Source organism: Rattus norvegicus, chromosome 5 (assembly GCF_036323735.1).
Source record: "Rattus norvegicus strain BN/NHsdMcwi chromosome 5, GRCr8, whole genome shotgun sequence".
NCBI lineage: Eukaryota > Metazoa > Chordata > Mammalia > Rodentia > Muridae > Rattus > Rattus norvegicus.
In genome coordinates, this window is record NC_086023.1 from 137,617,220 (window position 1) to 137,634,582 (window position 17,363).

Here is a 17,363-nt window from a genome sequence, read left to right on the forward strand (position 1 = left end):
GGCTATAGTGATTGGTTGATAAGGTTTGAACTTCTGTGGCAGTGGTGGTGCACAACTTTATTCTCAACACCTCAGGAGTACAAGCAGTAGGATCTCTATATAAGTTCACAAACAGAATGGTCTACAGAGCAAGTTTTAGGACATAGAGAACCCCTTGTTTGGGGAAATAAACAAAGAAAAAAGAATTTCTGTGTCCTACTCCTTAAACTCATTGAATAGTTAATTATAAAAATAACATTAAATAAATTATATTGGAATAAAGAAGTCTTCTATGAAAATCTGATAGAATTCTGCACTGAACCCATCTGGTCCTGAGCTTTTTTGTTGTGAGACTTTTAATACCTGTTTCTATTTCTTTAGGAGGTATGGGACTGTTTAAATGGCTTACCTGATCCTGATTTAACTTTGGTACTGGGTATCTGTCTAGAAAATTGTCCATTCCATTCAGATTTTCCAGTTTTGTTGAGTATAGGCTTTTGTAGTAGGATCTGATGGTTTTTTGAATTTCTTCAGATTCTGTTTTGTCTCCCTTTTCATTTCTGATTTTGTTAATTTGGATACACTCTCTGTGTCCTCTGGTTATTCTGGCTAAGGGTTTATCTACCTTGTTAATTTTCTCAAAGAACCAGCTCCTGGTTTTGTTGATTGTTTGTATAGTCCTTTTTGTTTCTGCTTGGTCGATTTCAGCCCTGAGTTTGATTATATCCTTCCTTCTCCTCCTCTTTTGTGTATTTGCTTTGCTTGGTTTTGGAGCTTTTATGTGTCTGTCAAGCTGCTGATGTATGCTCTCTCCAGTTTCTTTTTGGAGGCACTCAGAGCTATGAGATTTCCTCTTAGCACTGCCTTAATTGTTTCCCATAAGGTTGAGTATGTTGTGCCTTCATTTTCATTTAATTCTAAAATTCTTCTCCTTGTCCAAGTTATCATTCAACTTCCATGTACATGTGGGCTTTCTGTTGTTTTCGTTGTTATTGAAAACCAGCCTTAGTTCATGGTGATCTGGTAGGATGCATAGTGATCTGATAGGGATTGTTTCAATCTTCTTGCATCTGTTGAGGCCTGTTTTATGACTTTTGCAGAAGGTACCATGAGGTGCTAAGAAGAAGGTATATTCTTTTGTTTTAGGATGAAATGTTCTATAAATATCTTAAATCCATTTGGTTAATAACTTATGTTAATTTCTATATATCTCTGTTAAGTTTCTGTTTCCATGATCTGTCCATTGATGAGAGTGGGGTGTTAAAATCTCCCACTATTATTTTGTGTGGTACAATGTGTGCTTTGAGCTTTGGTAAGGTTTCTTTTATGACTGTTGGAGCATAGATTTTCAGGATTGAAAGTTCATCTTGGTGGATTTTTGCTTTGATGAATATGAAGTGTCCTTTCTTATGTTTTTTGATAACTTTGGTTGAAAGTCATTTCATTCGATATTAGAATGACTACTCCAGCTTGATTCTTGGGACCATTTGCTTAGAAAATTGTTTTCCAGCCTTTTACTCTGATTTAGAATCTGTCTTTGTCACTGAGGTGTGTTTTCTGTATGCAGCGAAATGCTGGGTCCTTTTTATGTATTGTGTCTGTTAGTCTATGTCTTTTTATTGGGGGAATTGAGTCCATTGATGTTAAGAGATATTAAGGAATATTGATTGTTGTTTCCTGTTATTTTTGTTGTTAGAGGTGGAGTTATGTTTGTGTGGCTCTCCTTGTTTGGTTTTATTGCAAGAAGATTACTTTCTTGCTTTTTCTATAGTGTAGTTTCCCTCCTTGTGTTGGAGTTTTTCATCTGTTATCCTTTTTAGTGCTGGATTTGTGGAAAGATATTGTGTAAATTTTGTTTTGTCATGGAATATCTTAGTTTCTCCATCTATGTTAATCTAGAGTTTTGCTGGATATTGTAGCCTGGGCTGGTATTTGTGTTCTCTTAGGGTCTGTATGACATCTGCCCAGGATCTTCTGGCTTTCATAGTCTCTGGTGAGAGGTCTGGTATAATTCGAATAAGTCTGCCTTTATATGTTACTTGACATTTTCCACTTACTGCTTTTAATATTCTTTCTTTGTTTTATGTGTTTGGTGTTTTGAATATTATGTGACAGGAGGAATTTCATTTGTGGTCCAATCTATTTGGATTTCTTTGGGCTGCTTGTATGTTTATGGGGATCTCTTTCTTTAGGTTGGGGAAGTTTTCTTCAATTATTTTGTTGAAGATATTTACTGACCCTTAAAGTTAGAAATCTTCTCTCTGTTCTATACCTATTATCCTTTGATTTGATCTTCCCATTGTGTCCTGGGTTTCCTGGATGTTTTGTGTTAGGAACTTTTTGCATTTTACATTATCTTTGATGGTTGTGCCAATGTTTTTTATGTTATCTTCTGCCCCTGAAATTCTCTCTTCTATCACGTATTCTGTTGGTGATGCTTACGTCTATGATTCCTGATGTCTTTCCTAGGTTTCCTATCTCTAGGGTTGTCACCCTTTGTGATTTCTTTATTGTTTATATTTCCATTTTTAAATCCTGGATAGTTTTGTTGAATTCTTCTCCTGTTTACTTCTGTTTTCCTGTAACTCTTTAAGGGATATTTGTGTTTCCTCTTTAAGGCCTTCTACTTGTTTACTTGTGTTGTTCTATATTTCTTTAAGGGAGTTATTTATGCCCTTCTCAAAGTCCTCTATCATCATCATGTGATGTGATTTTAAATCCAAATCTTGCTTCTCCAGTGTTTTTGGATATCCAGTATTTGCTTTGGTGGGAGAACTGGGCTCTGATGATACCAAGTAGTCTTGGTTTTTGTTGTTTAGGTTCCTGGGCTCACCTCTTACTATCTGGTTGTCTCTGGTGTTAGCTGGTCTTGCTGTCTCTGACAGTGGCTTGACCCTCCTGTAAGCCTGTATGTCAGCACTCCTGAAGACCTGTTTTCTTTCAGCCAGATCTGGGAACAGAGAGCTGCTCCTGGGTTTGTGTGTGCTGAAGCCACCATGCAGGTTGTTTCAAGCAGAATTGGTCTTACCTCTGCTCTCAGGTGTGTCAGCACTTCTGGAACCGGCTTTCAGGTTTGGGCTCAGGCAGAAACCAGAAGGGTCCTGCCCCTGACTGTTCCTAGGTTCCTGTATCCAGAGAGTACTAGGCAGGTTCCTCTTGTGCCAGGAATGTGAGCAGAGCTGGTGGTCTCCCTGAGTTTTCAGGATTGTTTGAATTTCTGATAGTCCAGCTCCCTGTCCAATGTGATTTAGGTACAGAGAGCTGTGGGAGTGGTTCAGCTCCAAGGACAGGCAGAAGCCTGATTGATACACACACACACACAGACACACACACACACACACACATACACACACACACACAGAGAGAGAGAGAGAGAGAGAGAGAGAGAGAGAGAGAAACTATTTTTCAAAACAAAGTATTAGCAAAAAGAAAAACAGAACAGAAAAAATTCAGACATAGCACTGCCCATCATATTGTCAAATGGTTTTTCATGGAAGACATTCTGCACTGGACTGGGGACACCAGTGTCTCCAATAGGTGCTGATGGATGGTGTGTATATTCATGCATGAAAACTCTCCTTTCTCTATCATGTGTCCTTCCCCTGCACACATGAGTGTCAATTCTAGGTCTACCACTGGTTAAAACTGTGGGTATAAAACCACCAAATTTTAGAATAAAAACAAAAGCAATGTTTTTATTCTTAGGGGATAAGCAAAGATCCTTTTAAGGGGGTACAATAAACTACTTTCCCCAGAGAATAAAGCAATAAACCAGACAGTATCAAAAAATACTCAAAAGATTCTTATAAAAATTATTCGTAGAGGAGAAAACAGACTTCCCAATTGAACACTCCAACAAATAAACAAACAAGTAGGCACTTCTGCATTGGGTCTGTCTCAACAAATATGGAGTAACCTCTGAGACCACAGTGTAAGCAGCCACACAAGCTCCGGTCATCCTAGAGGCTCCCTCCACCACTCACTTACAGGAATGACAACAGTAAACCTCTGCTCACTGAAGACTCACACAGCTTTCTCTCTCTCTCTCTCTCTCTCTCTCTCTCTCTCTCTCTCTCTCTCTCCACTCTCAAGTCTCTGTGCAAAAGCTGCTGGTACCCTGGACACCTCTGCCTCTCTCAAACTGCAAGGCACACACTGAGCATCTCACTATGGAGTGGGGACCAGCACTTACACAGAGATGCTCACACAGCAGCACTCAGCTTAGCCAGGAAGCCTTGCCTGCTGTGCTGCTACCTCCCAGTCCCAACTGAGGTAGGATAAATCCTGTAACTCTTGTTCGTTAGCCAGTTGAAATCTCAAGAATCCTAGAGGGGTCTTCCTTCTTCTTGTAGTAACTGAATTTCTAGACAAGTAAAAACAAATTATCTATGATAGAGCATGGTAGCATGTGTGATTCTTTACCTTTGTAATAACAAAACAAGTAATATTTATTTGGGGTAATTTGTATATCCTAGCCATTGTTCCACTAGCATTAGGCTAACTTCACATCAATTCACTGAAGGAAGGATTTTACCCCTGCGCTATATGTAAAATCCTAAGGCCTAGAGAGGTCAGTTTGTTCCAGATTACAAGCTTGCCATGGGAGAAGTTGGAGTTTGGATGGTCTAGCCTCAGAGCCTGCCTCTTATTCACTACATTCTCTGCTCTGGCACACAGACTCCCAGGTGGAGAGGGAAGGCAAAGTCTTCATAGTGTCCATCTAGTAAAGCACAGAGCAGAGCTTCTAGGACAGAAGAGGATGGCTACCCACAGACGAGTGCTCCTGGTGATATTTCCTCTATGTCTGAGTGTGGGAGGCTCTGGGGAATGTATTGAAAGGCAGAAGGAAACAACAGGAAGGGATTTGGTAAATTGGAGGTAATCTGGAGCTAAGTACATTTTGGTAAAAGCCCCCTTCTTCTCCTTCTTCTCCTTCTTTTCTCCTTCTTTTCCTCCTCCTCCCATCTATCTATCTATCTATCTATCTATCTATCTATCTATCTATCTATCTATCTATCTCACTATCACTCTCTGTATCTATGTAGGAGAAAGACAGAGAGTCAGAAACAAGAAGAGACACAAAGAGACAAACACACAGACAGGCAGACTGACTGAATGACTGACAAAAATACAAAAACAGAGAGATAGATACAGACAGAGACAGGGAAAGATAAAGACAGAGGAAAATGATTTAGCTAGCTATAGTCTTTATTGATTTGCCTGTCCAACAGTCTGTGTCTTCGTTTATAATATCCAACTAAGCCTGGTGATGCAGATCATCAGCCCCAGCATTATGAAAGCAAAGACAGCCAGATGATGAGTTCTGGGCCAAAAAAGGTCTACCTGACAATACCCAGTCTCAGAAAAAAAAAAAACAAAAAACAAAAAACAAAAACAAAAACAAAAAGCACACGATTCGACCCCGGGAGTGCTGAAAATCAGAATCTAAATTGTAGCATCACCCACAGAGCAAAACAGCCAGACCAGGCAGCATGAGATTCATCTCACAGTCAAAAGCAAACTGCTGTAAGAACACATCCAGCTGTCCCCTTGTCTGGTGGAAGGTTGTTTCTAACAGAACATTGTTGTACTCATAGTTATGGCTTTCAGCCTCACTTAAGATCCTTGAGCTCAGAACAACATTGCATCCTTGTGTCTAGTACTGACCTAGAGCATGGCAGGAAACAAATTGTCAGGAAATATTGAATGCATAAAGGAGGATAAAGATGAAAGAATGAAGACACAAGAGTGAGGTAAACCAGGGTGAAGGAAGAAGAGCAGGCAATGAGGGGTGGGGCCGCAGGTCTGTGGTGATGTGTACACAATTGAAAGGGGTGGTCCAGCTGCTTCTGATCTTCAGCTCCATGTGATGCCTGCATTCCACCAAGAAGCCCAAAACTAGTGACCATCTTCCCACTCATGGATCCAGCAAGGTGTCACTGAATGGCTGTTTCTTGCTCTTGTGGCAGAGACGACCAGGAAACTCCTAAAGTATTGGATCCAGTGATGCGATATTGTAGGCAGCCCAGTGTGCAAAACATATCCAAGGTTTCTGACAGTTCAGTCAGCTCAGTCCCCAAACAGGCTAGTTGTCTTCTGAGGGTGGCGCATCTCCACAATAAATTGAGTCTCAGAATTGTTGACCTTTTCCCCATGGTACAAGCTGCTGTGACTTTAGGATCCTGCCTTCCTTCTTAGCCTTCCCAGGAGAGTTGGGAATGGGCCATTTTTTGTTCCCAACTGAGACTCCCTGAATACTCTCAACAAGCACACTACTTGGAAGAGATTCTTGGGGAACAGAGCAAGAGAAAATGTCTGACAAATGGAGAAATGATGACCTCCATTTTGTACTAATGGGGGACGATGCTCAGCTCAGGAGTTGAGACTGTCAAGGCCTGACTTTCTCATTCGCTGACCCTCTCTGACTCCCAGTGACACCATATTTCAGTGTTACTTCTATTCCTTCTTCAACTGTGTATCCAGGACCTGAGGCAAGATAGCCACATGGGCATTTAAGAGTCCTCCAGGACAAGTCATCACTGGTGGTCAGCAGTGTCAGTCCCCTAACAGCTGAGTGAGGAATCTCATCCAGGGAGTTGTAGCCCTTAAACACATAATGAAACTTGGTTTCCAGATAAATCTTGTTCTAGAACATTCTCTCTTGAACTAATTATAGCACTGCCTTGGCTCTCTCTTCTGTAAACCACCAACAGTAACCTCTTCCTATTTGGGGTTGCTGGAAGAATTAACCACTTGGAACTACTAATCCTGAGATTCACACATGAAAAACAAGTTTCATAAAGGTGAGCCAAATTTGAAGCAAGTTTAATTAAAAACTAGTCAGGACCAAGAACTCTGGCCAGGTCCACCTCTGGGTTTCCAGAACATGACTGCTGAATCATGTTTTGTAGAGGCTTAAAAATGTGAAACTCATAACTCATTGCACTTACTCTCAGGTCCAACCAGGGTAAGTATACATCTTGATTTATTTCCTGCTTCCGTAACTCCCACCCATATGTGACCAAGTACATCCAGTGCTCCTGGGTCAAACACACTTCTTTACAGAGAAAAAAGACTGTGGCTTGTTAATTTACAAGAACTACATCTCCCAGCATCCCAGGACATTACCTTGTCCTTTAGCAAGTGGGGCATGCAGGGTAACTCTATTTCTGATATTCCTCCCTTGAGTTGTATCCTGAGTTAAATTCTTGACTCTATCATGGATACCTGTTAATATTGGGGAAAAATTATCAAATTTTTGATATTCAAATAGGAACAGAAAGATCAAAGCCCCTTTGATGGCCCACAATATTTACTATCTAGGAGGAAGCTGGAAATGAGAATGGGCTTAGGTTTCCCTTTTGTAATATTGTTAATACATCCAGATTATAATCCTGAATTAATATGTATAGAAATGAAATTTTTCTTTTAGGGCCATATAATACCTTTTTATTTGCATAGAGCAGGCCAAGTGTCCTATCATATTATAGAATTATTTTAGTTAATGAATTTGCCTGTTGATAAACCTGAGTCACTTTTGTTTTATGCCATTTGTCCCCTGTACCAGGTAGCTTCCTTTTGACTTAGCATTTGGGCCTGTTGGGTACAAATGATGATGTAATCTGTACTGTAACTACTTCCAGGTAAAACTAAGGAATCATTCTCAGGGCTCAGGAAGGCTGAAAGGCCAAGCAAATGCTGGGCAATGAGGCATTCACCAGAAGCATCCGAATGGCTGACCCAGCTGAAGGAACAAGGAGCAATCACATTGGCTGGACTGACTCACATCAGCCTTCCTCAAGTCCAGAGCTCAGCAGATGGATGTCCACAGCTGATTCCTGGAGGATGTCTGCCAGCTGATTGGAAATCTGCTGAGACAGAAATAGACAAGGACAGAAGTTAAAGTTTAAGAACTTAAAGGAAAACCTTACATTTGGAACTCTGACTCAGAGTCCTAGTAAATGGGAGACTGAAGAGGTCCTAATAATGTTACAGGATATCTAATTATTGTACACTGAAAGCCTAATTGTTAGTAAAATAGAGAAGCTTAAATAGATGTCAGAAGCAATTAGGTGTGTCTTAAAGAGATGCAGTCTGGGTTGCCTCTAAAAACCTCCATGGAGAAGAATGCTAAAGAAAGGAAAGTTCCTGCCTATTTTAAATAAGTTGCTTGGGGTCATTTAGAGATCCACCAGTCTGACCAACAGAAATTATCTTAACACACAGGGAGTTCTGTGTCCTCCCAGCCCAGCCCAGGCACTGGGAACACATCAGAGATCTGGCCTCTGAGTCCTCCTTGGCTCCTGAACCAACACTGGGTCTCTGTAAGCCCTCAGCGTGACCCCAGGTAGGCTTCTCTGTGTAGTTCGACTCCTGATCTCAACAGGGCATCCTAAGGGTCTCCAGGCAGATCAGAAGACAAAAACTGATAGCACTGGGTGAACTACAATTAAACAAAAATATCCAGTGAGCCATGGGACAGCTCCCTTTGCTCTGGAGAGGGGTACATAGACCTAAACAGATCCTCCCTGTTCCCAGATCAAGGAGTTACAGTACCAGAAAACAGGCAGAAAAATGTCACAGGAAGATTAAAAAGGTGTCTGTGACTTAACAAATGGAACTCTCTCCAACCTCCGCCCTGCAAAAAAAAAAAAAAAAAAAGACTACCTACTATTACCTTTCCCAGTGTGGTCCAAAAGACTGAAGGCATGTTCCAGATCCTTGGATTACTATTCCAAGGTGCTAATCCCCAGTGTTATCAGACTTTTGAGGGGCCCAGAGTAAAGGATGCAGTAGATGGTCCATCTCACTGGAGGACTTCAAAGGATAATCCTGAGACAACCAGCAGTCCAACAGTTGGTCAGACTCTTTGCAAAGGATTAGTTCTGGGGCTGTTAAAGGAGTGTGTCCCTAGTGAGATGACAGGAGGCAGGGGCCATTGAGATTTCAAAAGTCCAAATCATTGCCAGGTTTTTCCCTTTCTCTCTACTGTATACTTGTGGGTCAGATGTAAGCTGTCAGCTGCTTCGTAGGCACCATGCTTGCCTGCCTGCTGTCAAACCTCATGCTGCGATGGTCATGGGCTCACACTCTGAAATCGGAAGCCCCCATTTAAATGCTTGCTTCTGTCAGTTGCCTTGGTCATCATGTCTCTTTATAGCACGATAGGTGTCTAAGACAAGGGCATAGTAAAGATGAGAGGGAAGTCATGCAGCAGGAGGGTGAGGCAGCTGGTAGCATCGCATCCCATTCAGGAGACAGACCAAGTCTAATGCTCAGTACACATTCTCCTTTCAGACTGTCTGGGACACTAGGCCTGGGATGCTGTGGTGATTTAAATGAGATGCCCTCGGGGTCTCAAGTATTTGAATACTTTGTCCCCAGTTAGTAACACTGTTTGGATAGTTTTAGGAGGTGTTGCTTTGATGGAATAATTGTATCACTAGCAGCAGGCATTGAACTTTCCAAGTCCATTAACATTCTTAGTGTACACCCATTTTTAGCTGACTGTGGTCCAAGATGTCAGCCCTTAGCATCCTGGTCTAGTTGCCATATGTCCACTCTGCCACCAAAGACTTTATATCTTTGGAACAGCTGGTGATGCTCATAATCAGGATGGATCACCCCTCATCAGTTAAATATTTCAGAGAAAAGTCTCATTAATGACTCCAGAGACATTTCTCTACAGTGATTCTAAATCCAGTAAGGTCAACAGTAAACATGACCATTGCAAGCCTTGAGAGGATAGACAGGAAAGGGGACTGACAGGTGTCTGCAGAGAATGTCATCCCATCCACTTAATTGTACATGCCCTGTACACCATGACAGGTGAAGAACACTTTACATGACAGACTATATTGACATTTTTTCCTCTTTTTTTGGTAATGCCTATCATCTTTCATGAATATTTCATGCACATTACAAAGTAGCCTGATCTTCTTCATGCCAACTCTTCCCTAAGTTCACCAGTACCCACCCACATCTGCAACCCCTCGTTGTGTCCTTTTAAAAACTCCACGTGGTCTAATTTGTCCTGGCCATCTAGCATGGTTGTAGGGCCATACATTGGACTTTGACAATGTGCCATGTGTCAAACTGAAGGTTCACTGAAGAAATCTGATTATTTCTCCCATATAACCTATCAATTATCTAGAGCAGATGAGTTATGGGTGGAGAATCAAGAGACCACAATGGATTGTTGGCCAACTAAGTCTTATGCAGTCAACCATAGCTACTGTGAAATTGGAGTACAGAGTTCTGTCATGTCCAAAATACAAGTCTCTGCCTTAGTCCTTCCCAACCTCTGGCTAGTATAGTCATTCTGTCATCTCTTCAGTAGTCCTTCAGCTTTTGGCAGAAGGTGACAAAAATCTATCACTTGTGACTGAGCCCTCCACAGACACTTTCTATACCTTGAATAGTTGAGTTTCTGTGTTAACTAGCAACCACTTCACAAAGAAACTCTGAGGAGGTTTGGGAACTGCACTTATCTATGGGCATAAAGTTCTAAGAGGGCAGTTTCCCACATGTCAGGTTAGCACAATAACCATAGTAAATTAACTATTGAGCTTGTGAGCCCTCATCCATTGAATTCTAAGAAGACTGTCTACATCTCACTCCCAATATTCATTTGCTCCATTTTTCTGTAGATATCCATGGCCATAAAGTCAACCCACAGGCCAGAGTGCACTAGTCAGTATGAACCCATACATGTTTGCCCACTATCCCTCCAAATTGAAGGAACATCAAAATGTCCTACAGTGTGTTCTCTCCCCTGAAAGCTTTCTCTTCAGGACTGTATCAGGCATATCCAAGACATACAACACTGTGCTCAAATTATCCATTTTTGGATGATGTGGTCATATCACAGAATGGTCTGTAGCCAGCATGGGTTTATGCATCCATTCAATACACCATAGAGAAGTGATCATAGAGACCATAGGTTCAGACTATGGAGGAGATGTACCAGCAAAGACCTCACTTCCTCAGGAAGTATTCTTGTGTTTACATGGATAATTAGAGCTAACTGTGTGTGCGCACTGGCATGTACCAGGTTTGGAACCTTGTATGATAAATAACATGTAGTTCATCATGGACAAAGATGATATGTGGTCATGTAATGCATTCTGGTTCCTTCAATTCTAGACTTCCTATTGTTAAGATGCCAACATCCTAAAACTCCCCGCAAATTCTATGTTCCTCTGTCATAGTCCTAGCTCCCACTTTTTTAAAATTGTCAAATGGATCCTAAATGTTTATGGAAATTGGAGCACCTTAGAAGAGGCAAAACAATCTTGAAAAAAGAAGATTGGATTGTTTCTGATTTTAATCTCAAAGCCATGTCAACCAAACGAGGATGGCATCAGCTGAAGGTTCACATGGAATTTAATACAATGAATCTGACACTCAGGACTTTGTAATGACATACACAAGAGAGTTATTGACAATCATAAGGCCTTTGTATTTATGGTCAGACCAAGAGTGGTCTTGAGCCTCTGAAGAACTTTTTGGTCCCCAAGTTCAGGAATATCGTTTTTAAAAGCAAAAGCCACTGAGATAGATCAGAGTTAGATAATGGTCAGAGTAACCTTGAATTGCTTGTTCCTGAAGAGAATAGCAGGCATTTTAGACATGTCTTGACAATTATTTTGGTCAATACATCTGGACTATTTTCAAAGACATGAAAATTTCAGATGTGTGGCAAGGCAGATGTGATGGATGTAGGGAGGGATAGAGGGTGAATAACGGTATAAACAAAGACAAAATGGAGTCACAACAGGATAGCATTATGTTAGTTATCTCAACATAGGCACTGAAATGTATTGTCAACCAATAATTTTCAAGGATTAAATACCATGCAATGAGATAAGCGCTGTTTTCAACAGACAATGATGCGACAATGGATATTCACACAGAAAAGAATGAAATTGGACCGTGGCCACATATTGTGCACAAAAAGAATCAAAATGTAAATGAAACTTTAAAAATATAATAGAATTTTTCATGAACTTGTATCAGGAAATGACTTCAGGAATATATTCCACGAGACAGAGATAAAAGTGGCTGAGTTGGATTTTACCGAAGTGAGGCCTTTATGGTGCAAAGGACATCATCCAGGAACTGAAATATCAGCAAATCTTGTGTCATAAGCCTATAATCACAGTAATGGGAGGTGGAGACAAGAAGATCTGAAATTCATGATTATTTTTAGATAGATTGAGAATTCCAAATCAGCATGGGATGAGTAAGACCTTCTCTTGACATAAACCCATAAATAAATCATAAATCCTAACTATGCATGGATTTTATTCAGTGCCTCCCAAAACATGGCTAAAAGCAAATGATTAATGAGGGAGAAATCATTAGGGAGAGACTATTTCAGGCCATTAATTAAAGAGGAATTTGCTGATTGGCTAATCTGTAGCTCATAGGTAAAGGATACCCACCACCTCAGTGTAGAAAAGGACCAGCATCAGCAGTCACAGGGAAGATATGTCCTTAGATGTTTGATGCCACTTTCAGCAAAAGCTGAGACTTCCGCAATGAGATCCAGCTCCCTTAACTTCCATTTGACCACACAATACAGACTTCATCATGTTCAACCATTGACTACATTGAATTTAGACAGGAAGCTTCATCTCTGGCTTGTTCTCCTTCTGTTCCACAGACTACTGCTTTGATTTTAATAATGACGACCTGTGCTGTATCACTTAGCCTACAGCACATCAGCCTCTACTGTTTCTATTACAATATCACTAGCAGCATGTTTTCTGCTGACTTACATGTATGCAGTTGGCTTCTAGGAAAATACAGCAGGCTACAAAACTCCTGTTAATTTCTTACTTCTTTGTACTGGAAGTGCACACACCAGACCATTGTCAAGTGACTTTCTTTGCTCCTGTGTGGAAGGAAAATCAATCCCAATATCTTGCTGCCAGGCTGGATCATGATGCTTTCATTGGAAAACAATGTGGGCAAAGAGAGTCTGATGACTATTGAGAAGCTTAGGTTTTTATAGGTTTTATTCACGATTCCTTTCCTTCTGTTCTTGATGGATAGATCTGAGACTGACTACACAAGGAGACTTGCAATCTACCATTAACAAAAGCTGATCCCAAGGGAGTCATTGGATTTAGAACCACTAATATGTTTTTTTCTTGCAGTGTTATCTTCCCTTATCATTATAGAATGCTCTGTTTTATGAATGTTCTCTCTAGTTATTAAGTTGTAAATTGGATCAAATGTTGCTCACATAAAACAAAGGCACTGTTTCCGTATTTAAAAAAATTTTTTTTTATCTAATGTTCATCTAAGGATTCACCATCGTAATCTACCAGTCCACCTGCCATAAACCATCACCTTGAGGAAGGCCCTTTTGATGTCCTTGTTTCTTAGACTGTAGACCACAGGGTTGAGCAAGGGTGTAAACGCACTGTAAAACAGTGAGATCTGCTTGTCTTGCTCAGGAGAGTAGCTGGAGTTTGGCTTCATGTAAATGTAAGTGGCTGGAATGTAGAAAAGTGTAACCACAGTCAGGTGGGAGGCACAGGTAGAGAAAGCCTTGCAGCGGCCCTGGGTGGACTTGATCTTCAGAATTGCCTTGGCAATACGAATGTAGGAGGCCACAATGAGGGAAATTGGAATAACAACCAAAAGGACACTTAAGATTAAGTCCACCATCTCAAGAACGTGGGTATCCATGCAAGCCAGGCTCCGCACTGAAGGACCTTCACACAAGTAGTGGTTGACCCTGTTGGACCCACAATATGGCAGACTCATGGTGAAGAAAGTATTAAATAGAGAGGAAAGGAAACCACAGATCCAAGACCCTGCTGCCAACCGTATGCACAGGCCCCAGCTGAGGATGACAGTATAGTGCAGTGGATAGCAAATGGCCACATACCGGTCATAAGCCATCACAACAAAGAAGGTGCACTCGGTTATACCCAGGGCCCCAAACACATACATTTGCACCCAGCAGCCAGCAAAGGAGATGGTCTGAGAGTGAGCAAGAAGATGCACCAACATCTGGGGCATGGTGGTGGTGACATAGCTCATATCAAACAGAGAGAGGGTACAGAGGAAGAAGTACATGGGCGTGTGCAGCTGTGTGTCCAGGTAGACCAGCATGATGATGAGCCCGTTGCCCAGGACTGAGCTCAGGTAAACAATAAGGAAGACAAGGAAGAGGATGCTGTTGGTCATGGGGTCTCTGGAGAAGCCAAGCAGGATGAACTCTGAAACCCAACTTTGGTTCTGTCCTAGAATCATCCACATGGTGGAGACTGTAAGAGAAACCAATATACTATGTGTCACCTGATACACGCCAGTTATAGACAGAAAAAGGGAAGACACAGGTTGAAGAGATGGCTCAAAGTAAAGCACTGAGTGCTGTTCCAAGTGACTAGACAGCTCTAATCTGTGTCTGACCCCAGTTCTGGGGAATGTGAGTCCCTGCTCTCAACTCCAGAGGTAACATGCATACACACGGTACACAAGCATACATGTAGGCAAAACCCATATACATAAAATAAAAATAATAATTTTTATTCAAAAATAAATCAAGGCTGGGTTGTGGCTTCTGAGCTCGGTGGTCAGATCCTCTGCACTCTCCTCAAGTTGCTCAACCTCCCAGTGCTTCTGTCTCCTCACCTATCAGTGAGGCTGACGGCAGTCATGGCTCAGGATCATGATGAACATCTAATGCACCTCACAGAACTCCTGAAAACACCACATACACATGACAGGTCACATGCCCTCTCACACTCTGGATCCATCTGTGGGAAGGCAGAGACAGGGGATTCTGCAGCAACAGGGCTAGTGACTCTTGCTGAAATGATGGGCACTTGGTTCAACTGATATAGTGCGAGCAATTAAGGAAGAATTCCATGTTGGTATCCAAACACACACATACACACACACACACACACACACACACACACATCAGACCAATGCAAAAAATGAGCAAGCAGATGAAGCAGACAGAAACTATGTCAGTGTGACACAGGCCCCCACACATGTTGCCATAATGATAATGGCAGATGTGCTCACATGTAATATGCTGCAGACATTGTAGTCTCCCCAGGGAATGCTGATGGTTCCTGCATGTATTAGAGCAGGAAAATTCTTACTTCCTTTTTTACTTTCAAGTCCCTCTCCCCACAAAAAAATATCAATTCTGGATATACTGTATATTCAAGTGGTAAATCTAAAACAATTAAATTTTTAGAATCAATCAAAGCAATTTTATTGCTTTAAAAGACCACTTTCCATGGATGGAAAAACCATGGTAAGCCAGAAAACAAACAAACAAAAAGAAATACTCAAAAATATTTATATGAAAACTCAGAAAAGCACAAACATAACATGAGATGCTCCAGGAGAACAGAGGACACTAAGGAAGGCATTTCACGGAGGCAGCTGTCTCTTAAGCACTCATGAAGGTAGGTGGTTCTCACACCATCACTCATCTGGACATTGCAGAAGAAAACCACAGAGCCACGCCCACCTCTGCTTCTCAGTCTCACATCCCCACATGCTTACCAGCAGGGCTGCAGTGACACAGGTCTAGTATTAACAAGTGTGACTAGATCCAATGGGGGAGAACATTAAAATGAGCCCTTTAGTGTATGCTTGACTATGCTCCTTAAGGTTGAACACATTCAATGCATTGCCCAGCAATACAAATATTGAGTATAATTCTGAAACAAGATGTAAGCACATAGACACATTCAAACATACGCTCAAGGAAAGACTGTAGAGGAAATTTCCAAACACTACTCTAAAGAGTCTGAACTAGGGGCCAATCATATGCTAATGAGCAAGACTAAGGTTGAGGCAGCAGCTGCTCTTGCTGGGAGTAAAACCATGAAAGAGACTTGAAGCCATCCCCAGTCTTCACTTTCCCTGTCCACATCGTCCCTCCTGACCGGTCACTGCTCATCCCCCTCACATCTATCTTTTCTTTCACCCAGGTCAGGGGACCATCCTCTCCTCTGGCATTTCCGTATCTGTCTCCATGTGACCCTTGCCTCTAAATTTTTCTTCTTAAATACAGTCTTTTTTTAATTAAAATGATTTTTTTTCAGGGGCTAGAGAGATGACTCAGCAATAAGGACACTGGCGACCCTTCCAGAGGTTCTGAATTCAATTCCTAGCAACCACATGGTGACCCACAACCACCTATAATGGGATCTGATGTCCTCTTCTGGTGTGTCTGAATACAGTGACAGTGCATTCGCACTAAATAAATAAGTCTAAAAAATATTTATAATCCCCCCTTTTTTACAATACACTTTGAGCATATTCTTCCCCTCCCCCAAATACTTCCCCATTTTCCCTATCTAACTGCATGTGCTTGTCCCTCCCAAACTCTATTTCAGGACGAAAGATATAACAGAAAAAAAGAAATAACAAAAAATTTTAAAACAAACGAAAACAACAACAACCACAAAAAAACAAAACAAAACAAACAAACAAAAAAACCTCCTAGGAGAAACAAACCAGCAAGCAAAAGAAAATCATCTCCCAATCATGTTACCTTGGGGTGTGACTGTTATACACAATGAGACTTTACTGTAGAAAACTGACCTTTCCATTCTTAGTAGGAATCAGTTGAAAATGAGGTCAAATGAGGTCCTTTTTAGGGGCAGGACTTTGTGTCCACCTTCCATTCTCAGGGCTGGGCATTCATCTGCATCAATACATAATTCATGAGACTGCTGCAGGGGTTATTCAAGAATTTTCAAGCTGGTACTATCTGGCCCCAACTGAAAGTCTTTTAACAGTTCATGTCCCATCATTTGAGTAACACACACTTGTGTCCTAGCCTGTCTGCTCTGTGAAGACTAAGCCTCAGTAGGCAGCTGTCTCCACCTCCCCTCTCTCCAGAAACAGGTCTCCAAGAAAGCATTCCCTGTGTCCTGGACACCTTACCTCTTTTCCCCCTTAAGGCACTTGCCCAGCTTCTCATCGTGGAAGAGGAACCAGCACCTGCACTGTTGTTTACCCTGTGGTCATAGCTCAGCAGGGAGACTTCTCTTCTGTGCTACCACCTCCCACCCTTACACAAGCAGGAGACATCCTGCATTTCTTGTTCAGTGACAGGTTAGAGTGTGAAGAATCCTAGAGAAGTCTTTCGTACTCTCCTATTAGCTGAATTCTGAAACCATTGAGAAAAAAATAATCTACAGAAGGATAAAATTGAATGGATGATTCCTAGCCTTTGCAACAATAAAAATAACTAATATTTATTCTGGATAATTTCAAAATTCCAGCCATTCCCCCCCTAACTTTAGGCTAACATCACAACTTATTGAAGGAAATAATTTTTGCCTATGTGTTATAGGTGGAAATCTAATTGTTGGATAGGACAGTATGGTCTA

General features: G+C 41.4%; 1 protein-coding gene across 1 annotated transcript; it reads right to left on the reverse strand.

Moving 5' to 3' along the window:
• Positions 1–13,296: 13,296 nt before the first annotated feature.
• On the reverse strand, positions 13,297–14,298 carry Or10ak11 (olfactory receptor family 10 subfamily AK member 11). Its single transcript, XM_006238755.3, has one exon. It carries the CDS (start codon positions 14,254–14,256, stop codon positions 13,297–13,299), a length of 960 nt encoding a protein of 319 aa, XP_006238817.1. The 5' UTR covers positions 14,257–14,298.
• Between the last annotated feature and the right edge of the window lie 3,065 nt (positions 14,299–17,363).

Bases quoted from the DNA above. Each gene is read 5' to 3' on its own strand.
- Or10ak11 (XM_006238755.3), bottom strand. From the start codon at position 14,256: ATGTGGATGATTCTAGGACAGAACCAAAGTTGGGTTTCAGAGTTCATC.